Source organism: Neolamprologus brichardi, chromosome 3 (genome assembly GCF_056152115.1).
Source record: "Neolamprologus brichardi isolate AB-2024 chromosome 3, ASM5615211v1, whole genome shotgun sequence".
In the NCBI taxonomy this organism is placed as follows: Eukaryota; Metazoa; Chordata; class Actinopteri; order Cichliformes; family Cichlidae; genus Neolamprologus; species Neolamprologus brichardi.
In genome coordinates, this window is record NC_142106.1 from 41,757,781 (window position 1) to 41,784,313 (window position 26,533).

Here is a 26,533-nt window from a genome sequence, read left to right on the forward strand (position 1 = left end):
ATTAATTATAATTAATGATTGTAGATAAAGAGTACTTGATTAAGATGTTACATCTTGTACAAGATATTCTGACATTTTGCTAGTAAAATTAATGTTGGCAAATAGTTGAACGCAAACCATGCTGCTACCATCACCATGCTTTATAGATGGAATACGATTCTGATGCGAGGGTACAGTGTTATTATTTCCCTGAACACAACACACAGTCACAAGCATTGTTCATACAGCCTATTGGTTTATCCAAATGGGCTTTACATGTAACAAAATGCAGACTAGCACTTTCTCTGATCAATAGCTAAAGAGATACTTTTAGTTGTTAAAAAGTTACCTTTGTTAACTCTTTTTTTGTCTTAGGTTTCAAGAAAACGTCTTTGTTTGTTCCACATTTGTCTTGTGAAGATTAGCCTTTGATAGCTAGCAGTCCTTGTTTGAGTCCTTTTCTTTTAACTATAATTTATATCTGCCATCCCTGACTCTAATTTCAGCTTCTATTAAAATGCTAATTCTTACAGAGTTAGAAGAGTCTGGTTCTAGATCTAGTTCGTGAATAACAGGGTCCAAAATTTCTATCCTAAGCTAAACCTAGATAAATTCATCTAGTCTTTACTTCATCACTTAACAAATAAAACGTGTCTTTTCATTAAGAGATGATCAAACTGCTGAGCTATCCCTGTAGATTTTATTTTCCTCTGGTATCTACTATCTTGAGGTTGAGGCTGGAATTATGATGTGATCCGTGTCCAAAAGATGACCTAAGCGATACATACTTACAACGTGAAACACAATGTGACGGATAATGGAACAAACGCCGCCTAAAAAATGACTTAGTTCTTAGTTTCTTCCTCTTGTTGTCACCGTCGTATCCAGTGACACAAAGACGCACACAAAAGCAGTGAGTCACACTCACTTCTGTTTCTCCACTTTGTAGGAGGCAGTGAGGTCATCAAAGAGTTTGCTGTTCATCTCCATGAAGGTCTTCAGCACGTTGTAAATCAGAGACACGATGGTCCTGGAGAAACACAGATGGGTCATCAAATGCTTCAATGATGGTGAGAATATGAAAAAAGTCATTTGGTGTGTACCTAAAAATTTAAATGAATAGTGAAAAGTAACAGGAGCTTGTATAGTAATATGGCAGTATAGTATCAGGGTCTGAATACTGTGTGTGATAAAGACAAGAATAAAAGGACTTCTGTTATGGCTAACTTAAGGGTTCCTACCAACAATTATTTTCATTAATTGACTCAACTAATTTGTAGCCTAAAATATGACAAAAGATCTTCCCAAATGAACTTGCCACTAACAGTCTAAACTCATAGACTGAATATAAAAGATGGAAACCAGCCCCTGCCTACTTTAAGCTGTAAAGCTTTGGCCTGAGTATTTTACATGTTGCCATCTTGGGGGTTTGTAACCGAATATTACGAATGAGGAGCAGATCTCAGTGAGAAACGGAGGGTTATGCATGCTCGTGGTGTGTGAGCCACACGGCTGCAGACTCCTTTTTGACTCTAATGGGACCATAAATTGAAAGTGAACATCAGGCTGTATTCAGAAGGACTTGAAGCTAACGACTAAGCCTGTGAACCCATCAGGACCTTTTTGTAACCAAAAGACCCCCCCCCCCCCCCCCCCCCCTCCACTGGCTTCAATCTTCAGGCCTGTAAGCTACTTCCATCTTTGATACAGTCTGTGTCTGAAAGCATCGTTCAATTGGTCAAAACATGGGACGGAGAAAATCTGGAATGAGGTATTGTTTTTCAGGAACGTCTTGACGCATGCTCAATCATCCAGGTAATTAAATCCCCAAAAGTTGAGTCTGTTAATCTGGATGTAGCGTTTTCAGTGGGAGAAACATGACATTGATAATATAGAGATCTCAAGAATTCACAAAAACATCATCAAATATGATACACTTGGCGTTAAAGGTTTAATCACATAAGCTGCTTTTTTCCTCAGTGGTGCTCCCCGATGACCCTTTTCACCCTCTGACTGGACAAGTTGTGATATTTGCTCGTAACAGAGGTTAAGCTCCACGAGGAAAAGCTACAAACAAAAAGTTATGATGGGAGTGGTTATGCGTGCCACTGACTGGTTCCAGTGCTCCTTGGAGACTCTGTAGAGGGTAGCGAACACCAGTGGAAGGATGACTTGACAGTTTTCCTCAATCAGACTGAGGATGTATTCATTGTTCCAGAAGTAAAGAGCCCGCTCCGCTACCTAAAACACACACACACACACACACACACACACACACACACAGACACACAGACACACACACACGGACACAAATCAAAGAAGAGTTGATTTTCTTTCATCAGAGTTGTGCAACATTCTTTTTATTAAACTGATTCGTCTAAGAAGTAACTGATTTCCCAGCCTAATACCTGGAGGTAATCAGATTACTATAATCACATTTGTTTTAATCCTGGCTACACCCAAAGCAGTTTTAATCTGTGAGTGACTTCTGTGGTTATTGTTTCCACTTCTGCGTTGTTTTAGCACCTGGAAGTGAGGACTGGAGATGCAGGCTGCTATCTGCTTGAAGAGCGGCTCCTGAATCCGCATGAACTGAGATGGCTCTATCACATCCAGGATCTCCTCGATCTCCCCCAGGAACATCACCTAAGTGCGTGCACATTTTTTAAAATGCAGATACAGAGAGATAGGGAAGGACGAGTTAAATCGACACAGTTGCAGCGATGCAACAGTTGAGGAGAAAGAAACATCAACAGCTTTTTTGTCGTCATCGGTCTCACCTCTTTCTGCGTGCAGGTTTTAGGCCAGTACTTGAGCAGCCCTCTGATGATCTGCAGAGCAAATATGAGCACACGTTAAGAGAAATAAACACTGAAGCCATTAGCTCAGCAGGGTAGCTGGCTGACACCCATCTCTACCATCTCCAATGAGTCATTTCCATGCTCTGGCTTTTGCATTAAGAATAATGTCTTTAAGTTTTCACTGACTCTCAACTGGCTGCATGGGTAACATTAACTATGCTGCTTAAAACTCCTACTTGCTATCTGTCTAAAGTCTAGGATCATGGGGTTATTTTAGTTATTATTAAAAAGGCAAAAAAAAAAGAGAAAGATTTTTTTTAAACATATTAAACTGGTTTCTTCGGGGGGTAAAACTAAAATGGCATGCAGCTAAATGTTCAGAATAATTTTGAATTTCCTGTAAAGTGTGAACAGAAGTATATCTAAACCAAAATAATGAAGTTGTGGGCCCCAAAATCAAATCAGGAAAAGATCAAATGACTTAGTTTCAGGAAATTCACAACATATGGCTGCCCCTCGCTGAGTTTTTCTTTCCCACTGTCACCAAGTGTTTGCTCATAGGGGCTCATCTGATTGTTAGAGTTTCTGTATTATTCAACCCAGTATCAGCAAAACATGTAATAGACACACCGGTCCACCGTGTCCATGCTTTGCCTCTCCAAAATGTGAAATAGACATGCACGCATGTTGCAGCACCAGCAGGGGGAGATAATATCTTTAAAGCCAAGAAATCATAAAACATATGGAGTATATTCCAGGGTTAATATGTGTTTACATGTAAATGTGTTAATAATGTCAGTTTAAAACTTTCCCATGATTATTATATTGTTTGCAACTTTTATTGTTTGCAACTTACTGCAACTTCTGCGTGTGTATTCCCTTCACGTTTTGGAGAGGAAAAGCGTGAAATGGACACACTTTACGGTGATATCAGGTTGTGTTTTTGCCAGGTCTTTACTTTGCAATCAAGAACGCTTTGAGGCGACTTTGTTTTGGCGCTTTATGAATGAAATTCAATTCATCCAATAACTTTTTGTGAGTTTATCTCTACAGCTGTGTTTCCTCACTTCACAAATAGTCAGACGACCCACTGTTTACCTTAAAGAAATGATTCATACAGCTTTGAAGCTTCTATGATTATTCACATGCATTATTTTCTCCCATATTTTCAGTTCTTAGGAAAAAGTAGAGCGAATGAAGAAGCAGTCTTACATATTCAGTGACTGTGGCATCTTTCTCCATAAACTGCACCACACAGTAGGCCAGCTGTAACGACAGAGAACACGGGGTTACGCACACACAAACTGTCACACTCACACCTACGCACTCTCTCTCTCTCTGGCGCTGTCAACGAGACAATGGGGAATTTAGCACTTATCCCTCAGGATTACACACTGCTAAAGATCGGAAAGACAAGTTTTCCAAATGTGCGCGAGTGCGCGTACGTGTGAGTGTGTGTCTGCAGCTACATCAGCTTTTGTCTCCTCTTATATTAGCGGCAATCATTTCCTATTATTCTGAGATTGTGTGTGCATTTGTGTGTTTGCATATGTGTGTTCTGCGGTTGCCCCCTCCGCCCAGGCCGGTTGCCGTGGCGAGTGGGCACCGTGGCGACGGAGACTGTGTGTACGTGTGTTTACTTCGGAAGGAGTGATGTCACACACGCAAAGTCCCTTAAGGGCAATGTGAGATAGAGGTTAGACCTCTTGTCTCTCCCCCTCCGTCTATCCTTTGACTGGTTCCCAGTATTACACTAGTGGTTCATTTTATCTTCATAAGTTCGAGCCGAAGTGACTCAATTAAAAGTTTTTTTGGATTATACTGTCATATTATTGATGATGTTTTTAGATCTTTTTGTAGGACAGTTTTCTCCTTTGTTGTTCCTTCCTTTGCCACCTTGTTGAACTGCAGCATCATTGTCTGCCTCACTGTCTGAGCTTTCATCTCTTACAGATTTTTCTGTCTAATCTCCCTTTTTCTCCATACTGGCTATCTTTATTGTTCATCTTCTTCTCTCCCTTCATCCAAGACTTTCCTATTGCTGCACCCGTGGCACAACATGTTTACAAAAATACAGTGTAAGAGGGAGTGGCGGCTAAAAAAGGGAGTGTTGAAAGCTGGAATATAAAGAAAGCAGGAGAAAAGAAGAGGATTAAAATAAAGTGGGCAAACTATTTAAAGCATTAGTGAGGCATTTGAGAAACCTGGGGTAAATATGACATTGGATTCTGCTGTCGAGTCAAGGTTTGCGGTTGCATGAGGCCATTGTTAGGCAGGGATTATGTAGTAGACTTCTGTGGACCTTTGTAAAGATTTTACTGATATTGATTTGTCAGGGTGACAGGTCAAATTAAGGTCTATTTTTGGAGCTGAAGTCAGCTCTACTTGATATTCTGTCAGGAAATGCAAGGCAAGCCCTGCTTGCCCCAAAAAACCTAGCAAAAGACATTAATTAAAACCCAAGTGAGTGCTGTCTCTGTCCTTGCATCCCAAACAATCTGTTCCATAAGCTTCTCTTTAATTGCCTGTTTGCACCATCTTTTAAATTACTGTCATCTTCTGGCCACAGTTGGCTAGTGTCTCTAAAAACAGCTCTGCTTGCCCCTGGTTCCATTGAAATCTGTCTATTTCATGTGCATGCCTGTGTCCAGTTAGCAATGACTGGAACATGTCAAGCTAAGAGGTCTAAAACTTTTTCTGGTTGAACATGTGAGAATTAACTCATAGCATATCAGTTTTTTGCTCTTTAAATACAGTATTGGAATACAAATATTACAGCTAAATAAAGCCTATGACCAAATCATCTTTGTAGTGTCTCTATACTGTTTCCACACTTTGGAATTAAAGAAAATAAAAATATTGAAATCAGAGGAATGAGACCGTCCAAGAAGGACTGCTTGGTTCATAAAAATAAAGTTATTACTATCATAATCCGGTCGTTAAGTCTGACGTCACTAGCTGTGTCTGGGCCTGAACTATGGCATTACTGAGAGTTGAAAAACTGTCTAAAGTCTTTCATCTTTAATAAAATGATCAGCGTTCTGCTCTACCAGAGCAGAACAATTGTAACAATTGAGTTTAACATCCAGGCATCCATGACAACGGAATTTATGACATTTAACGGAGTTAGAAGTTAGCAGGAAGTTAGCTCGCTAGCTTCTATCTAAATACAATATAGCATGTCCTGACTGCGGGGTTTTCGAAACAAATTAAAACGTACAGCTCTGTTATCACTTCCAACATAAATGAAGACAGAAAACTAAACAGCAGTGACGTTTGTAGGATTACTGAAGTTTGGCTAGCTGGTATATAATGGTGTGCTACGTGACCGCTAGCGACACAGCTATGTTAGCATAATATAAACAAGCTAACTTTTTTTCCACTCGATAAAAGTTAACGTGAGTGTTCTCGGTGGTCAGGAACAAATGTAATCACATGGCAGGATGCTGTAAAAGGACCAAACTTCAGCCAGGAGAACAACTGAGATAATCCATCCACAATACGAGGTTAGTCATTCATATACTGCTGCATGGGCTGGGCTGTAGTTACATCCTAAGGTTTTAAAAACTGAGCTTAAATAAATGATTAGCGGTAATAAAAGCTGAGGGAGGTCAACAGTGATCACTGACTGTTTTAGGAGCTTTTTGAGATTAAATAGAAGAAAATACAAAACATTAAACATGTTAACAACACAAAAGCCATATTAAACGCAGACTACTTTAGGCCCGGAAGTAGGATTCATCACGTCATCACTTAACGACCGGATAATGATAGACTTCAGTCACTTCAGTACATCTCACACTTCAGTATCCACAGTAACTGCTCAAAGCCTAACTATATGCTTAAGAAATGAAAATATGTATGTTTTTAAAATCTCAGTGGCAAACAGTAGTGCATGGACCTGCAGCCAAAAATAACAGCCATAAATCGCTCAGGAACACACTTTTTAATTACACTGGTGACACAGTTAATGACTGGCAATGGTTAAGGGGTTAGGAGAGCAGAGAACTCCATTTGTGTTCATGAATAATTTTGCCAGTGCACAAGTGAATAATAAAAAAGCCCCCGTACTGCATCCCTTGCTTCCCCATTTTATAATCAGATTCCGATCATAAACGCTTGCCACCCTGGAAGTTCCTGTTTCTGTATATGAGTTTATATCTACTGCTGAAACACAATCCATTGTTGTTTTAAGAAGCTTGCAGCAGCCAAATAAGTGAAAAATTATTTAGCAATGTTGTGTTTAATTTATGTTGAAGCAAATATATCTGCATTTAATGAAACATGTTTGTGTGAGACGATGTGGACATGTTACTGATGTTACTTGTTTTATTTTCATCAGACAGCCAAAGACGTGTAGCTCGGTTTAAGCTGTGATTTTAAACTAGCCGTAGGTGTGAATGTGAGAGTGTGGTTATCTGTTTGTCTGTGCTAGCCACACGATGGGCTGGTGACCTCCAGAGTGTAACCTGTTTCCACTCCCTATGATAGTTTCGAGAGACTCCAGCCCAGCCCCCTGTAACCCTAAGTGAAAGAAGCTGTTAGGAAAATGGATCGCTGAATAGATGATTAGCTTTACTGAACCCACACTGAGGCCACATACTCTAAGTCAGTGATATCAATACATTCAAATGTATTTCAGTGCTCATCTTCTAAGATGTTTAAACAGTTTGCTGTGATATCATATTTTGATAACGGCATCCAGAACTAGGTCAGTCCTGAACAGCCACACCTACTGAGTACAAAACTGCCATCCACAAGACCCTGCTTCTCCCGTGACCCTGTCAAACCGAGTGTGTGTGAGTGTGTGAATAATTTATGTGTGTGAACCACAGGGAGAGGAGAGATGGGGAGAAATGTAGGGCACAGTGATGCTGAGACCCAGAATACACACAGACACACATTTTGTGGGGAACAAACTGTATCTTCTGCATAAGCAAACAAAGTATGGCACAAATAAAATGCACAGGCGTGCACAAACACAATAGACTGGCAGCCATCTGTGTCACCAAGTATTATAATAACCCAGACACACATACTCGTACACAAACACCAAAAAAAAATCAAAGGCACTCACACACGAATGTAACTCAGATGTGAGTGCGTCTCTCAGCGGCACTATCTGTGACTCAACCCTGCATCCTAGTGGTACATTTGACACATTGCTAAAATGTCTAAGTATTACCAGGAACAATTTTAGACACATTAAGCTCACTTAATTCTTCTTGGGTTCATATATATATTCAAGCCAGATGTTTGTTTAGATGTTTTTAAGTGCAGGAAACCAATCAGGCAATTACAAAGAGATTTTGGTCAAGGTGACAGGTAGAGTTTAGGATAGCTAATTAAAGTGTCTGTCAAGAATAAAAGCAACAAGCTTGCTTCTACCTGGAGATCTTTTTTTTATAGATTTAGTTTACAAAGACATGAATATAAAACTGTGCAAAAGTCTTGAGCTACCCTTCATTTTTTATGTTATTTAATTCAAACCAGTTGAAACACAAATAGAAAGAAATACAGTATATCAGGCAAAAACAGAGTTTGTGCAATTCTAAAAAGCTTAAAAGTTAATATTTGGTATGACCACCTTGATTCTTAAACACTTACCTGTGAGGTAAGCTTTCTTTTAATAATTTCTTTAAGGAATAATTCTCCAGTTTTCTTGAAGGGGACTGAAAGATCTGTTCTGTTCTCTGTCAAGATGATCTCACGCTGCTCTATGTTGAGGTCTGGGCTCTGAGGAAGCCAATCCACGGCTGATGGTGCTTCACTACTCATAACATTAGTCGTCTCCGTCCTTTTCTCTCCCCACACGCCACTGCCTTTCTTGTTCATAGCCTGGTCACTTCCTGGATCGACTACTGCAACTCTCTTCTTTTTGGTCTTAGTCAAAAATCTCTCCATAAGCTTCAACGTGACCTGAACTCTGCTGCCCGTATTATCACCAGGACCCCTTCTATGCACCACATCACCCGTGAGCAGCAGCTTCATTGGCTTCCGGTTAAATACAGCATCAATTTCAAGATACTTTTGTTTACATTCAAGGCTATCCATCATCTCTCGCCTTCATACATCTCTGACCTGGTTCAAATCACCATTCCCGCTCGGTGTCTCTCTTTTCATCCCTTCCCCTTGGCTAGCCACAACAGGGCGCAGGGCTTTCTGTCGCTCTGCCCCCCGCCTTTGGAACTCCCTTCCTCCTGAGATAAGAAACATCACTTCCCTTTCTCTTTTTAAGGCCAGACTCAAAACTCACCTGTTCACAAAAGCCTAATCCACATAAGCTTTTCCATCCTGCTATTTTAATTTATTTTATTTAATTGCTCTATGTTTTATCCTTATACATTTGTAAATTGTTATGTTTGTTGTTGTTGTTGCTTGTCTCTATTCTGCTGTGTACAGTGTTCTTGAATGTTTTGAAAGGTGCTTTATTAAATAAAATGTATTATTACTGTGTTTTTTCTGTCCAAGTAGGTTTTTTCACTGCATGGGGAGTCTGCTTGAGATCACTGTCAGGCTGAATAATGAAGTCTTTTTCAATCACGCACTTTCCAGATGGTGCCTCTAAATCTGACAGAACTTTTCTATGTTCATAATTTGATCAGTTTTGACAAGTTTTCCAATACTCCTGACTTAAATGCAGCCCCAAACCACGACAGAGCCGCCATCATGTTTTACAGATAGCTATATCTCTCAGGTCCTGTGCGAGGTCTTTGCTTTTTTGCTAATTTTATCTTAAGACATGAATTTTATACACTGCTCATCTACTATAAATAGTTTTCAGGCCTGCCACTTCTTCTTTTCCCCACGACTTACCCACTTCCTCAATTTTTCCCAAGATATACTCTTCGGCAATCACCTTGATGGTGAAAAAGTACTATTTTTTGCATGTCAAACTGGGTTATCTGTGTGAGTTTCCATAGATTCAGCTCAAGAAATGGGAGCAAATGATGTGTTTTACGAAAGGCTGCTAGTACCAGAATCAGAATCAGAGTACTTTATTAATCCCAGAGGAAATGATGTGGTCACATTTGCTCCAAGACAGTAAGAACAGTAACTAACTAAACTAAATTAATTAATACAATATATTAAGAAGTTACAAAATATAACAAAATAGCTCTAATTATAAATATCCCAGTATATTACAGTAACAAAGTACCCAAAGAATCCTCTAAAATGGACTGAAACTGAGTGAAGGCAGGTATTTTTGCTTGAAAATGTAACAAATACAAGCAAAGTACACATAAGGACACAGGAAAGTACGGCTGCAAGGAACATCAGTCATTCAAACACATACTCTCCTCTTCATTCATTCGGATGTAATTAGGACATCAAACGACATCAAAAAATGTGACTGCATTCGTGGTGATAAATGGGTGTCGAAAACTGTTTCCCATGGTACATAAAATCAAAAGAAGCTGATGGCAGGGCTAAGCTAACGTTAAAGCACAAATATAAACTGGTAGTGAGGGTAGCATAGTCACCGACCTGCGCGTGGAAGATGGAAAGGGACTTTGCCGTGTGTAGCGGGATGAGGACCCGAACCAGGAACTGCTTATGTTCAGACTTCAGCGGCAGGGCGAAGCCGTTTATGATGCTGGAACAGAGGAGATAAGAAGACAGTTAAAAGTGACCGTCGTTTCTCGGGGGTATGTGGGGGTTTTATGACAAAAAGCACGTGTACGCCTTTTACTTAAGTCATCCTGTTTAAAAATCAGCACCACAACCCTCCAACTTTAAGGCCACCTGTCCAAAAACATCCCGGTCACCTGTTACCAAATGTGATCTTCTAACGAACACATTTCAATCAATGAATGGTGCGAATGGTGATATTTATTTACACCGCAGCATCATGTGTTGCTTCAAAAAAGAAAAAACCCTCCTCTGAGTCACACATGTGTACGCCTGTGCATTCATCTGTGCTCTCAGACTCTATTTTCGTACTGTGTCCGTTTCCGAGTGACTGGACAAGCGCGTGGTCTGCTCTGTTCACAGCTGCACCGGCTGCCCACGGAGAGAAAAGTATGAGCAGCAGAAGAGTGGGAACTAAACTTGGAAAGTGCGACGCTCATTTAGCTGTAAAACGAGCCGTCAGTTTTTTTCACGGGCGATTCATGTGTTTGTCTGCATCAGTCCGTCCGTCTGTCTTCATTTCTAATAGCGCTGTTGTCAGTTTAACAGAGGAGTCCTTCAGTAATATCTCCCTCCTGCTGTTCCTCTAATCTCTCTCTCTGCTTCCTTTCTCACCCTCTTTCTGAACGCCTCCCCGTCTCCTCTATCTGTGCACCGCATCCTCTCTCACCCATCTCTCTCCCGCACTCTCCATGTGTGGGAGGAGCTATAAATACCTCTGTTACCACCAACATGAATACAAACCTCTCTCTCCTCTCCTGCTCCCTCCCCTCCCTCCTTCCTCCACTTCTGACTCACTGTTCACTCACTCGTCCCCTCTCCGGCTCCATCTATCCCTCCATTCCTCCTCCTTTTTCCCTCACCTTGGACTCGTCCTCTCACTTGCCTTCCTTGAGCCGCCACTTGTTTCCGAGATCGCCTCACTATTGTTAAGAGCTGAAAAGTTACTGTTGGTCTCTTATGGCAGGAAAAAACACTCTCAGTCTGGATACATCCTTCTTTTTAACTCCCAAGTATAACATCAGACAAGGAAAGACAAACACACAGGGCAGAGGCTAGACTCCATTAGCCGAAATTCCCCTGAGAGGAATTAATATTTATTGTTTCTGATACTGATTTGTTTGCGTTCCCTATTGCTTATTCCTTCTTTGGTTTGTTGTCTTAGTCTTTCCATTTCTAAGTTATCATTAGCACATCTGTTTATCTGCTCTGGCTACAGACTTAAAACACGGATGCAGCTTCACAGCGAGGCTTCACTATCCGACATCAAGAAGCTGATGTGCTTCCTGTCTGTGACTTTAAACTTGTGCCTTTGTGGGTTTCTCTGCCTTAGACTTACTAGAGTGCCCTTGTTAGCATAACAAGACTGTTAGGCTACCGCTATATAGCCTGCTAAAAAGCTAGGTTGTTATGTAGCTTTAGATTATATGTCAGCATCAAACCAGAACATCAGTAGCATTGCAACTCATCAGCTCACAGGTTACTTCACAACAGTTTGAGTGAAGACTCATTATGCGATGACTGTTTGCGAGGATGCCATTCTTTTGCACTGTAGACAGATGGGCGCCTTGCCATCACATTAGCTCATCTGTACTTTAGCCGGATGAGCTAAAAACATTAAGCTAACTTAATTCAGACTTTTCTCTGGAGTCTGTTCTGTTTTAAAATGGCTTTCATGGCTACAGAAGAGGATTAAGGTCAGAATTCCCCCAAATATTTTTTTTAAGTGGCCCTAATCCTCATCAGTGCAAAATTGATATAATGCTAAGTACTCATCTAAGCTACTAAGCATCTAAGCTAATCTACTGGAAGCAGTACATCTACTTAAATCCAGAACTATTTTTGTGTCTCCTGCAGATGACAAATTTAGGGTTTTTTTGAGTGAAAGCAATATGAGCAATATGACTGGAAATTTTTATTTGTTGCTAGCCAACAATACTAACAGTAGCTCTTTCTTTGGTGCTAATTCTAAAGTTACAACCCCTTCAGCTAATTAACAACAGAGCAATAAATAGATGTATACAAATAAATAAAACAGCTATAACTAATATCTGCAAATATGTAAACATGTGGATAAAATGTTATTACTATATTATTGCTATTATTATTATTATTATACACTGAACAGTCTTACAGGAGCTGGTATAAAGGACCTCCAGAGGTACTCAGTCTTGCACCTTGGTGCAATCAGTCTTTGACAGAAGGTGCTACTGTGCTATTACTCTATAACTACCAGCGCATGGAGTGGGTGTTGATCATGAATGATTTGAGAGCATTCTTCTCATGGCCACCTGCTGGACTGTCTCAAGATCAGAACCGACCACTGAGCCGGCTTTCTCGATAAGTTTGTCTACTCTGCCCCTGTCACAGGGGAAAGGTATTCGCACCAGCAGACCACAGCAAAAACAGAGCACTGGCCACCCCTGTATGACACTTTGTCCCAAGAGTGGGCAGATGTTGCTTGACCTTAGCCTCCTTAGGAAATAAAGTCTATTGCTAAATATTATTGCTTAGAATATCAAATGTAACCATAACGGGTCCACAGGTGTTGATAAAGAGGCTTGGACAGAGCCAGGCTATCGCTTTCTCTTTAACCTAGTCTGATATGCTAGGCTAACCACAAGCTCAGCAGCTACCATGACGGTGTTGATAGTAGTTTTTTATATCTCACAATGACAGCATGCACATTTCACTGATTCGTCCATTCTTGCTCCTGGTTGTTTACATGTGAGGCTCAACATAAAAAACGCGTGTTTGTTTATCAGTTTGCCTTTCTTCTTCGCTGCCTCTTCATTTCTGTCTTCCTCATATTTTCCCCTCACAAAAGAAGGCAAGAAATTAAACAAACCTGTGAGTCATATTTCATTTATATCTTTAACCCCCACCTCCTCCCGCTTCTCTCCTTTCTGCACCATCGCCCACCTCACCCCTTTACTCATTCCCCTCCCTTGCTTACTCTCATTTCCCTTGCCGTCACCCTGGGTTGTCTTTGCTTGATAAGAAAGAAGGAAAAATAAAAATGCATATTGTTTTATGTGCCGTGCAGATGCAGCAGCGGCTGTGCTTTGTAACCAGTTTTTGGTGCCGGCTGTCTCATAAACAGAAACAGCTGGCATGTATAGAGTATATGTGTGTGTGTGCAGCACAGCAGCAGCGTATAGTTCAAACGTGTGCTTTTGCAGACAAACCTGCCGAGGATTTCCAACAGTTCCGCAACTCCATTGAAGTGCTCAGTTTCATATATGAACCTGAAGGTCAGAGACAGGACACACACAGGCAAAAGCACTATTAAATCAAGCTACAGCTGATAGTTAAACAACACTAAAAACAGGAATTAGATAAACATTAAATAAACAGTTTTATCTTTCTGAAAAATGACCTGTGCCTGCATGAAAGTTGCTAGTATTCACAAATTTCCTATCAAACCATGTCTGAAGCACACCTCTGTGACATTCACAGTTCCAGTGAAGTTTATACACATTTTAGCTGAAACTACATTCAACAAAAGGAAAAAATGAAAAGCAAGAAGCGCCTTCACTGAGGCAGCTCACTCTTTGGAGTATCACTATTTAAAAGAAAAGTATTGCATTTTGTTTTCTTTGTTCTCTTTTAACATAGTTTTTAACGTACTTTAAAAAGTTTGTAGTGCAGAAAAAAGAAGAGCAAAGTGCAGGCTTTTCTTATTTGCCCTGTTAAACCTATTTTAATATATTCAATTCAATTTTATTTTATTTATATCGCACAAAATCACAACAGCAGTCACCTCAAAGCACTTTATATTGTAAGCTAAAGACCCTACAATGATACAGAAACACTGGTGACAGTGGGAATGACAAACTCCCTTTTAACAGGAAGAAACCTTTGGGACAACCAGCCATCTGCCACGACCAGTTAGGTTTGAGGGACACAAGACAAAAGACATGAAAATACTTCAAATAATTTTGAGTATAATAATGTTTTTGTTATAGTTACATTTTATAATTAAAGATTATTATATTTATACTGTCTTAAAAACCCATCTTGGGGAATCTTGAAAGAAAGGCTCATATAACAATATCATTCAGTATCAAATGTTACCAACACAAACAAAGGCAGAAGAATTTAAAACATAGTTTTAATGGTAAAAGATATTCTATGAAAGTTTGACCATATTTGACCTTGAAGTAATGTACTGAATGACCACATATCATTTCCTGTATACCTATATGATGCCAGTACAAACAATGGCAATAAGAAACATTTTTAAATAGCTCTGTAGAGCGTTATTATCGCTTTGACTTTCAGATCAATCGATCGACCTTGAAGGACAGGTCCGAGAGGTCATGTGTGACGTGATGTTTTAAATGTTTACACAGTACTTTCTATGTGTCGACAATCAACATCACACTTGTAAGAATCATAGTTTCCAAGTTTTACATCTTTTTGTCAATTTTGGACCAATATAATCTTCTATAATCATCTTCACGACTGATTGATCAATCAGTGATTTAGGACACATGTAGGATGAACATTCAGTGAACACATTCATGTTGTGTTTGTAGGAGAAAGAATACAACTGATTAAAGATTAAAGCTAGAGTTTACCTTTTTGCTACAACACTAGTTACATTAACAGTCCTGTTTTCACTCTTAATAATCTCCTTTATAAACTAAAAGTTCTAGTACAACAAAAATACTAAGCAGACACTACAATTAAGGAACTGCCATCAGATCCAAAAGATATTTTTATTTCTTTCTGAATTAACACTGCATGCAAACCCCTGCAAGGGCTTGGCAAAGTAGAGCCAAACCAATAAACCAATTTTGTTCTTGCAGAAGAGCAATAGCTCATTTCGAGCTCAGGCTATAACCTCAATTAGAGATACAAAGAGCCAGCATTTAACAAGTATTCTCACTAGGTGCACGCTGGTTTAAGTACTAACTCTGAGGTCATTTTGTGGCTGTAGCATAATTATCATTTATGCAGGATAGATGCACAAAACGTGGTTTTTGTGCCTGCTCCCCTTCCTTCCTGCTCATCGTCTTTGACTGTCATGTGATGTTTAATTATTCATTTTTAAATGAGCATGGGTTGGGTGGAGGTTTGGTGTAGCTTGTACCTGAGGAAGATGTTGTTGATCTGTTTGCGGATGTAGGCTCGGAGGCCCAGCAGTTTTCCGTAGACGCGGTGCAGGATGGTCTTTAGGTACTCCCTCTCCCTCGGGTCCTCGCTGTCAAACAACTCCAGGAGCTACACACACACATTTGCTATGAATGAAGGTCTGCACCTGTGAGTATTGCACTCTATTTCTGACCTCCTCACTCTTACAATTAGTCTCTCAAACTTCAGCTTCTGGAGAAAAATCAAACATTTGTACCAAATGCAGCAGGATGAATATTACAATAACAGTTAACAACACATTAAACATAAAAAAAAGTCCATTTTTAATACATGCACTGAGAGGTCATAGTTGATGAAATTTGAGAAGTACAGCTGCATGTTTAAGAGAAGGGCTTCATTTCTTTATACCTTCAAAGCTTTGGTTTTGCATCTTTCCAGAAGACGAAGAGAAAAGGATTACCTGCAAGACAAACTTCTGGTCCACGTAGCGTTTGGCCATGGAGGGCTGGAAGTCCGGGCTCTCCAGGAAACGCAGAAAGAACTCATACACCAGCTGAAAGAGGAACAAACACCACAACATTACACAACATTTGGCGTGTCTGTGTTTTTATCTTCAGTGAATAGTGTGGCATCCAAAATGTCAAACTATTCTTTCAAAGACACACACGCATTTTGACTCATCTCTTCCTCAAGATGCTGTAAAGTGACTGTACATCATGTCTAAATGTCATCTGGGTAAACATTGAGTCTGTGCAGGATTTGTGGGGGTTTTTTTGCAGGATTTGCATTTGTAATTGATGCTGGCTAAACTCATGTGTTGGCATAAAACTTGAGCCAACATTTAAATGATCCAAATGATCCCCCCTCAGGTAAACACTCAACACAGCATTAAAAGCAATTTAACCCCACTGTGAGAGAATTAACAGTGCTAAAGGCATATTTTGCCTGCACTGTGCTTTTTCTTCCATTACACCTTCATGTTAACTTAGATGACGTCTTGTAAATCTCCAGCAACACGTGACTTTGCATGTCACATGGATGTATGGTGTGTACCTGCAGGTGTGGCCAGGAGGCTTCCAGTGTCGGCTCATCTTCCTCAGGGTCAAACTCTGGATTCTCGCTGGGTGGGAGAGTCCTGAAGATATTTACCGAGATCTGGAAAAAAAATCATAAACGCAGGCAAGGAGAAGGAGGTAGTGTGAAGTAGAGAGACAGGAAGTAGAAAAGATGAAAATGCAAAGGGAGGAGGAAGAAGAAAAAGAGATTAGTGAAGAATAAATAATGCATTCTCGCCAATTGTGGATTTAATGGGCAATAATTCAGAGATGAAAGCAGGCGATGAATCGTTTTTAATACTCTATCGCATAATGGACGTGGCAGCCTTGTTACCTTCAGTAACCACCTGCAGTTTGAGGATGTTTGTGTCACTTTAACTCTCGGAAAAGTCGCTGCAACAATGAAACAATTCTCCTTCCGATGGAACGTTTCCAGGAGTAAAGCTGTTGTGTTTGGTGGGTGTCTGTGATAATCTTTTATGTCAAATGACATCTACTTAGCAAGCGTGAAGATGTTTTGGGATGAGGGAAAAACATCTTTCTGTGGTTTATGTTATCAGTTTCCAAGCAACTTCCACTACCGCTGGTCACACTTGAACAGCTGAAGGTTTAACTCACCCTGTCGTTACTTGCTCATTTTAAAGCGCTGTGTGAATCTTGGATAGGCCGAAATCATCTAACCTGTTCGTTTTTCCATCTCACTATCTTTAAGATTGTTTATCTGCTGCAACCTTTCCTACTGTGCATCTCCAAACCGTTGACTATCAAAGAGGTCCAGAACATCAAAGCATCTTAAATTTGCACATTTCATTTTAAGCTTAATTAAATTACTATTTAAACAGCATAAACACTTTTTATTTGGGTGAGCACACACAGCCACAATCATTCGGCGCACTGCTCGTTCGACAGCTGTCCAGATGTTTATCATCAACAGAGGGAAAACCATAGATGATGATCGGTAACAGGACTGTTGCTCAGACAGACAGTGTGATAGAAAAAGGTCTGCAAGCAACAACGGTGACCTCAGCTTTGAGAGGATTGTCAAGAAAACTCAACAGAAGAACTTGAGAGATTCATGAGGGGTGGGCTGACACATGAAGAGTGAGCATGCATAGATGTCTTCAGGAAAGCAGAACCAGAGGCATCATCAGAAGCGTCTGGTGTGGACTAAAGAGAAAAAGAACTGGACTGCTGCATTATACACTGTATTTTAGTTGGAAATCAGCATCCTAGAGTCTGGAGAAAGAGTGGAGAGGCTCAGAATCCAAGGTGTTAGAAGCCCAGTGTGAAGTTTTCACAGTCTGTGATGATTTGGGCTGTCATGTCATCTGCTGATATTGGTGATGGTGGCGTTTTTGTTTTTTACAAGTCCAAAGTCAACACAGCATCTGCCAGGAGCTTCCAGAGCACTTCATGCTTCCTTCTGCTGACCACAGTACTTAACTACTACTAATGGTTTACCGCATCTGTTATTACTGAGCTTGATTGGCAAGCCCACTCCTTAACCCCACAGAGAACCTATGGGGTATTGTCAAGAGAACCAAAAATGCAGATGAGCTAAAGGTCACTATCAAAGCAGCAGTAACACCTCGTCAGTGCTGATCTGCTCCATGCCACAGCACAATGACGCAGTTATTTATAGGAAAAGAGAAACAAAAAGTCACGAGTGCATAAATGAACCGACTTTCTTTCTTGGCAATCGCATTATTTCCATGATGCATACGTGTTGACATCACTGTGAGGACGTTAGCATGACTTTAACCTTTAACTCAATACCACTGGGTAATAACACAGCATCACAGAGAGTCTAGCTCGACTTAAAGACTCTTAGGTTTGCAAAGCGTAGCTTTTTTTTCTTGGCATGTTTCTCCAACGCTGCTTTCATTCCATAATGCTGCACTTGGCTTTAAGAGTTTGATTTCTAAGCTTTTTTAAGTTCATTCACTTTCCTTCCACCCCATCCTCTGTCCTATCAGCATTTTCACATCCTCTGGGTATAGCACCTCTATCTACTGCTGGCTTTCTTTTCCTGTTTCAGACCCTCCTTTCTCTCCTCCTCTCTTTATCCTCTGGGATCTCCGGACTCCACACTTTCACTCCACTCTTTCTTCCTTTCTTTTCCATCTCTCACACTCTCTCTCTCACCATCTGTGCAGCCGATTGCTCTTTAGCACCTTTGTAAGCATTCTACTCTTCTCTCCCGTCCTCCCTTTTTATTTATCTATCTATCCCTCGCTCATCACCTTTGTTTATCTCCCATGGTAACTCCACCGGAGATCCTCCATTGGATACCACACTGACTAGCTTCTCTTTATTTTCCCCACAGCTTGGGATGGGCATCCAGGTGTTTGACAGGGACTGACTCACAGGTGAAAATGTCTTCTAGATCTCTTCTCCCTTCAAGTATCAGGCTATCGATTCATTCGTCCACCCACCACTGTTTGTCACTGTCCATTCCCAAAATATTCCTGGTTTGGTTTTTGGATAGTGAATATTGGAGAATATTGCCTTGTACCTGAGGTCTCTTTTTTAACCCTTCCATTAGTGTTTTAGTGCTTTTTAAAGTGCACTAATTTTCCACCTCTCTATTCTTAAACTGTACTACTGTAACTTTGTATTAATCGCCTGTGCCTCAGTCCAGCCCCTCAGTTCATACTTCATCTGAAACAGGCTGTTTTAGGTCCTTTCTCCCAGCTTTCTTCTGATTGACTGCCCCTCAGAAGCACAAGATTTTCACGGATGTTTGGAGCTTTTACTTTTTGTGGGCATAGCCACAGCGCCAGAGCATCTAAAACCTGAGCTTCAAGCTCACAGGGATTTGTATACATGCTATCCTCATGCTTAACATGAACATTTACCACTGGAACCAGGATTTCTGCCCGTGTGTTGCAAGTCTAAGAGAGCTACCAGTATTTATTTTGGCAAAAGAAAGAACCTTTACATTAGATAATGTATTCTCCAAGCCCACATTTACTGTTAAGTATTTTCACACATAAACAAAAGCTAGAATAAACAAGGGGATTAAATAACCAGCAGAATAACAGTTTTACTAGTTACGCTGCTATCCAACCACTTGTCTCCACTAATGATGTTTCAAGAGATAAATCGTTCACTGCTGTATGTAAATGATGTTATATATATTTTATCCTGATATCTGTACACATCTGTTGTTATGCTGGAAATGGGAAATAAACAAATTCCCTGGTGTCTTTGTTTTCCTACATCTCTTCATTGTGCAGAGCTGCATATACACAGTGCTGATTTCTGTCTGCGTCACTGCACAATTAACCAGTAAGCAAAAGGGGCATGCCACATTAATGCTGTTCAATATTTAACTGTACTCGGAGTGCTTTAAATTAAGTACTATGTACGAGGTGATGTCTTAACATCGCCCTTGTTTTAAGGGATTTTTATAAGATCAAAGAAAAACAGTAACCATGTTTCCGAACGAATACAAATTAGAGGAACATTTGTGCATCCTTATCTATGAGCTATGATCTTTATCTTTGGGCTGGAATTGTTTGCACTGGTGCATTAGTTTAACCCCTAACCTCCCCTCCTACTGTACCATCTTTATAGCCTCCGGGTAGAGAGGCTCTATGAGGACTCCTCTGCTCGTGGCCACGCTCTCCACCAGTTCGTTGAGCGCCGCACGTTTGATCTCCTTCCCTTTCAGGTCAGCCACGCAGTCCAGGAAATCAAACAGCACGCAGCACTGCTGCAGCTTCTTACAGAACAGGTCGTGCAGCTCTGCCACCGGGGCGTCTGGACAATTGAGAGGTAGGAAGAAAGAGAGAAAGAAAAACGTCAGACACGGAGGTTAAACGAAAAAATACTCCCCTGTGTGTAGAGTGTAACGCAGGAAGCTGGGGTTTACGTATTGTTTGGCGCGGATCCTCTCTAAAAGCTATTGAGGGATAGAGAATATTACTCTACAAACACATCTGTACACACCCACGCATACACACACGACTATCCACACACACACCTTCCTCCAGAGGGCTGTGTTGTATCTCACTCCTATTACCTGTCAGATTCATTCCTTAGACCAGTTTGTCACGATGAAACTACCTGCTGCTGGTCGTCACGTTGAAATCTCATGCCTCCAAAAACTCCACTTTTCACAGAAAAAGAGAAAGCGCCTGATGCATTTGGATTACTGAAGCCCTAACTCATACAATGAGTTTTAAATTGATTCCACAGGCCTGGGGAGGTGGGGAGGAGAGGTGCAGAGGTGCGAAACTCAATGCAGCCTGTGAAGCTTTATGCAAAAGAAAAAAAAACATAAAAATCCACACAGAAAATAGAGAGCTGCAGGGTTTGACAGCAGCCCAATGGGAATGCTTGGTTTCTTTTTATGAGTAACCAGATGATTGATGACTCAATAGCTAAAAATAGCAGCAAAAATCCACATCTAAGTGAGATGTACGAGAGGCTTGCACTGAAAGATAATAAACAAATCCATACGGAGAAAAATTATGTTAAAAAAACTAGTGCAAAATACTAAAACAACTCCTCTGTGCTAACATGCTAACAGCAACAATGTAAAAATGCTAAGGTGTCATAGGATGTTCATGTAATGGTTTTGGACTTTGGGTGAATTCAATTCCTGTCATTTCTTGTTTTATGATGTAACCCCCGACTGTCGTGCAATATTTGTAGTTTTTTCTCCAGAGTTTGTTTCAATTAAAGACGTAGATATGAAAACTTTTTACTCCAGAGTTTGCATCCACTTTTTTGACTACATTTGATTACAGTCAATTTAGTTTTGTCACAACAATATTTCTTTCAAAGCAATTTATATTGTAAGGTAGAAGCCTTACAGTAAAACTGAGAAAAGCCCAACAATCAGATGACTGTCTGTGAGCAAGCATTTGGCAACAGTGGGAAGGAAAAACTCCCATTCAACAGGAAGAACCTCCACCAGAACCCGCCTCAGGGAGGGGCAGCAACATTTTTAAAAATCCAACTGAACCAGCAGCTAAAATTTTAAAGTCTAAGGAGCTTGGAAGAAAAAGCGTCTGGACTTCTTTAAGTTGCTTGAAGACGGTTCACCTCTCATCTGAGAAGCTTCTTCAGCTCAAAGGTCAAATGGTGGAGAGTCCCAGATCATCCCGGCCCTTCTGGCCACATGATAGGGTGGGGCTAGGTTTCACAATGAGTTCACCCAAAACCTTGGCTGATTGTGACCCACACCCATTCTCACACCTTGGCTCATGTGATTAGAGGACCATCAGGGGGTCCTTTTGTCCCTCTTTGGGGGGATACTACCACTGGGTTTAAATCTGGGACTCTCCGCCATTTGACCTTAGAACTGAAGAAGCTTCTCGGATGAGAGGTGAAACGTCTTCAAGCAACTTAAAGAAGTCCAGACGCTTTTCTTTCCAAGCTCCTCAGACTATGATGACCTGGATGACAGAACCTTCACAGACCTAAAACTTTAAAAATAACTAAGTACAGATACACTGGTCAGCTGACCAGAGACCAGAATCGGATGATTTTCGGCATGCTAAGAGAAAAGTAATTAATGCATCTGTAAACTGGTGTAAAATTACCATACTTAAAAACATATGGCATTTAATTGCATTTAACTGAACTGGTGTATACTGGTTACTCCGTATCCTTTCAGTCTGATATGTCCCATTAATCTCCCTCTGTCAGAGGAAAAAAATACAGCTTACCCGTGGCTGGGAAACAGTCTAGACTAACTGTGTTCGAAGGTTCGCACACTCACACACACAGCGGGAGTGGATTAATTTTAACCCTTCTTAACCCCCAGGTGGGAAGCACAGGAGGGATATGGGAGTGCTGACTAGAGCTCTTCCAAGCCCCAGACCCCTCACCTATTGTGGGCACACCACAGCCATCTGCTGCCTTTGGCACAGAGCTTCACAAGGATAGACGAGGACTGCCCTTCGCTTGAGGTGTGAGAACATGCTCTGTCGAGTCCGTTTTATTTCATCGTTTATGCCCTTCTGTGTTTTCCATACGGTAATATCTCAGTCACGAGATCAGTGACCCAGGTTATCCGAATTTGCACTTTGGGGTTAGGATCAAGGTTATGTTTTAGAGCCTGGTCCAGGTCTTGTTTCTGCTCCATGAGTAATCATTCCAGCAAGCTCTTCATTCTGATGTTTCTACAACCTTCTTGCCTTCCATAAACACTAATGGCTGCGGTTGGGGCTGGCATCCCTGAGCTGCACTGAGTGGTCAATTTGTTCTTGAATTGGAGCCATTTCTCTGTGACTGGACAAACGTGTGAAAGCCACGTTCGCACAATCTTCTGACTATTTGCGACGGGGAAAAAAGCGAGTGTGAAAAGTCCATGGGTGAACTACTTCTTCTGACAGCTCGGAGAACAAATGCGAGTTTAAAAGTACAAACATTTTCATGTCGTTGACGTGAAGACGTGTCCCACCGCTCCACTTTTCCTCGCTTCTTCCTAATCTACCACCCCCCGTCCTTCCCATCTTTCCAATCTTCTCTTCTGACTCCTCAAAGCTCCACACCCGTCTCCCAACCTCTCCTCTCTTTCTGCTCTTCCTCTGTAGGCCGACTGTGAAGGTGAAATCTAATCCGTTTTTAATGGAGAGTAATTGTATGAAGATGTACCGTGCGGGACTGAGAGGAGGAAGGGAAAAAACGAACACGGCAAGGTGAAAAGAAAAGGAAATGAAAAACTGCGTTTGTGCACTCGTGCAGACAGGCAACGAGGACGGGAGGTGAGAAAAAGAGAGGAAGGATGAAGGGAATAAAGGGACTCGGTGGGTCGTGTGAGAGCAAGTGTGGGAGAGAGCAAACCAAAAAGCCGAGAAGAGAGGGGAAGAGTAGGGAGATGACAGCCACAGACGGAGCGGCTGATCTCACCCCGTCATCCCGCTTACAGGTTGACGGTGGTTAGATTTAGAAAAAGACCTTACAAGGATACAAATTGAATACACAATGAGACGGCAGACGGATCAAACTGAGGCGATAATGAGCGTGTTTCAGTTTTTTGCAGGTCACTGCAGACTCGCTTATTCAAAGCAGCTTTAATATCATGTCAGTGAAGCCATTAGAATATCAACTAAGGATCTTAATCACACTGAGTCACTTGTGACTGAGCTATTTTCATGTTTTCTGACAATCCAAATTGGCCGTGCTCTGACTGTAACACCGCAGCCATTAAAAGCAAGCGGTTACATTTTATTTTTCGATTTAGTGCGTCTGTATTAGTTTAGGACATCCATCATCGACGTGGCACACACAGACACACACACCGGCGTTACTTCGCCAGCACACAAATATAATATATCCCTTAAAATATTCCCAGTGTATTAGAGCCGGTAAGCTATCAGTACTCAAAAACTGCTTTTCTAATACTTTTTTTTGCTGCTGGTCTTTGTACGGCTGCAAAGAGAACAATTTTTTTCAGACATGAGAAGAATAATTGATCAGTTTGGTCTTTTGAACTTCTTTAGTTTTCCTTTATATGTAACGTTCTCAGCTTTAAGCTTTTTGCTTTGGTTTAACCTCATTTCCAGCGATAGGCTGGTATTTTGAGGGGAAACGGATCTAAATCCTGCTGAACACGGCCTGCCCATGACCAAAGAGTGAACAAAGTAGGCCACTTTGCAAATAAAGACCCAAACGTTTGTCTCGGGAGAGGTTGGAGGCCAAAACAGAGCCAAAAGGAGAGTGAATATTTGTGTTGCATTTGTCAGGTGCACAAAAAAATGTCCCCAGGGTCATAAATGCAAATGTAAACGCTAATGTAATCAGGCCACTGCTAGCAAACCCACATCAACTTTAGAAAGTAAGCTGGTTCCAAATGGCAAATTAATATATTACTGTACAACATCTTATTGATTTTTATTATTTAATCCATGAATTAAAGTTTTAGAGTTCAGGCCGCAATATGCTGTCGGGACAGATTCGACGCACCCTAGCATGGTAATTTTAAAAAGATTAAAAGTGTGTTGAAGATGTTGATGCCGAGCATGTTAACATTTCAAAGGACACAGTATATTGTTCACATCTACCCTAAAGACAGGGACTGTCACCCTGAAAAAAAAACATTTCCACTAAGATAGAAATGTTTCATCATAGGACGAAGATGTTCACTCTGTGTAGCTGTGTACGGGTGGTTGTTTAGCTCAGAGGCTAGACGCACATGCAACCACATAGCCAAAAACAGCAGCTCGGGTTCAATCCTGTCCTAAGTGTCTCTGCTGTCTTTCCTTCTGTGTCAACATGTTTTTTAACAAAGCTGAAAAGAATAACTGTGTATTCATTTGCAGTAACCATTCCTCTTAAGGAGAAAAGTGGGACCAAAACACACCAGCCAATTGCGATCACTTTAATGTGTCGCCCTTATCTTCACTACTATTGATGCACGATAAAAATACTTTCATATTAATTTTTAAAAATGCTGAAGGTGCAAAAGGAGTTGAAGGTATGAAAAAAGCAATTTAGTTGGAAAGTTGTAACAGTAGCTGAACTAAAGTGATCAAGAGTTTATGTTCGGTTTAGGGAAGAAAATTAAATTAATAAAGAAGCAGTGCACAGTTTATGGGATAAAAGCTCACATATAATGTGTGAATGAAAATTAGGATGATTTTACATTTTACTGATACGCAGAAGTTCATTTGCACATAAACTGAAAGTCTTAAATAGCTGCCTCAAACAACTGGGCCACTATACCAAAATATGACCATTTATACAAAAGAAAGACACAATTACAAAATACAGAGATCTTTATGTGCCGAGGGGATCGCTTTTTCTCCTCAAATGCATTTTATCCAAATCAGAGCAGCATCTTTGTGAGGTTTTTCCATTGGGAAAATCTACTGTCGTCTACTCAAACCTGTGTGTATTATTTATTAAAGCCTAAAGGGTTAGAGTAACTAAACTGTTCTTTCTGCAGGTCAAAATACTGTTTTTATATTAAAAAATGCTGATTTATAAATTCATATGATACAGTTTCATTTCATGTCTAAAACATTCAGGTTCACACAGTGGAGCTGATGTTATGATTTTTACTTGTTGCTAAAAAAACACCTAAATAGGCTTGTGTCAAGTGCTGTTGTCATGCATCTTGTCATGTAGAGTTAAATGCTAAATTCCTGACACAAAGCTCTCGCTGTGCAACGTGGCAAGGCAACATGTCATAAAAATATAGTTTTTATTAGTTATTATTAATCTTAGGCTCTCTTCCACACTTTGTTTTTGTCTTGTCTTCCTCCCCTCACACCCCCAACTGGTTGTGGCAGATGGCTGCCCCACCCTGAGCCCGGTGCTTCCTGTTAAAAGGGAGTTTATCCTTCCCGCTGCCACCAAGCTCGTGCTCAAAGGGGATTGTCTATCCCCTTTGTCTTCTTTATATATATAAAGGCAACTCTTGTTGTGATTTGGAATTGAAGTTTAATTAAACAGAAAAAAAAGGAATCTCCTCAAAGGTGCTCGATCCTGAGTCAACACTGCATTTGTTGGGCTCTACTTTTATCATCATTGTGGAATCACATGTTAACCGTTGTAAATTTGTGTTGTGCATCAGCAGCAGGGTGGTGATTGTGTATCAGACGTTTACCATGAACGAACGCATGACCTGAACAGATCTGGTCATGAAGACCACAGGCACGGATGATGTTTTAGCGAAGCTGAGCCATTTTCTTTTAAAAAGGGTTTGTTGACCATAAGAGAAATCTCCAGCATCTGCTTTCCACACAGAGAGGAGAAACGCTCGGTGGCTGATTAAGAAAAGACGATGGACCACGGAGAAGGAACAGACAGAATGTGACGTAGAGTAAAAATGTGGGAGGAGGGTAGGGCTGATTTGGTAACGGGAGCATTAAAATGTAAGAGCACGTCGCAACACCATCAAAACACAAACACTCACATACCCCCAGCTGCATGCGACTAAATATAGTCCTGCTGGAGAGCGACACAGAAAAGAAGGAAGAAGAATCTGGGGAGGAAACAGGAGAG

General features: G+C 40.8%; 1 protein-coding gene across 1 annotated transcript in view; it reads right to left on the reverse strand.

Annotated features, from left to right (window-relative positions):
• Nucleotides 1–26,533, reverse strand: part of ppp2r5b (protein phosphatase 2, regulatory subunit B', beta) — a 54,564-nt gene that overhangs the window by 4,881 nt on the left and 23,150 nt on the right. The window contains exons 2-12 of the mRNA XM_087837666.1: nucleotides 20,136–20,332; nucleotides 16,566–16,667; nucleotides 15,973–16,065; nucleotides 15,511–15,641; nucleotides 13,601–13,660; nucleotides 10,269–10,377; nucleotides 3,993–4,046; nucleotides 2,760–2,810; nucleotides 2,506–2,625; nucleotides 2,093–2,220; nucleotides 908–1,009 (exon numbers count right to left, since the gene is read on the reverse strand). Of these exons, the coding sequence (XP_087693792.1) occupies nucleotides 908–1,009; nucleotides 2,093–2,220; nucleotides 2,506–2,625; nucleotides 2,760–2,810; nucleotides 3,993–4,046; nucleotides 10,269–10,377; nucleotides 13,601–13,660; nucleotides 15,511–15,641; nucleotides 15,973–16,065; nucleotides 16,566–16,667; nucleotides 20,136–20,332 (1,147 nt within the window). The remainder of the gene's footprint in view (nucleotides 1–907; nucleotides 1,010–2,092; nucleotides 2,221–2,505; nucleotides 2,626–2,759; nucleotides 2,811–3,992; nucleotides 4,047–10,268; nucleotides 10,378–13,600; nucleotides 13,661–15,510; nucleotides 15,642–15,972; nucleotides 16,066–16,565; nucleotides 16,668–20,135; nucleotides 20,333–26,533) is intronic.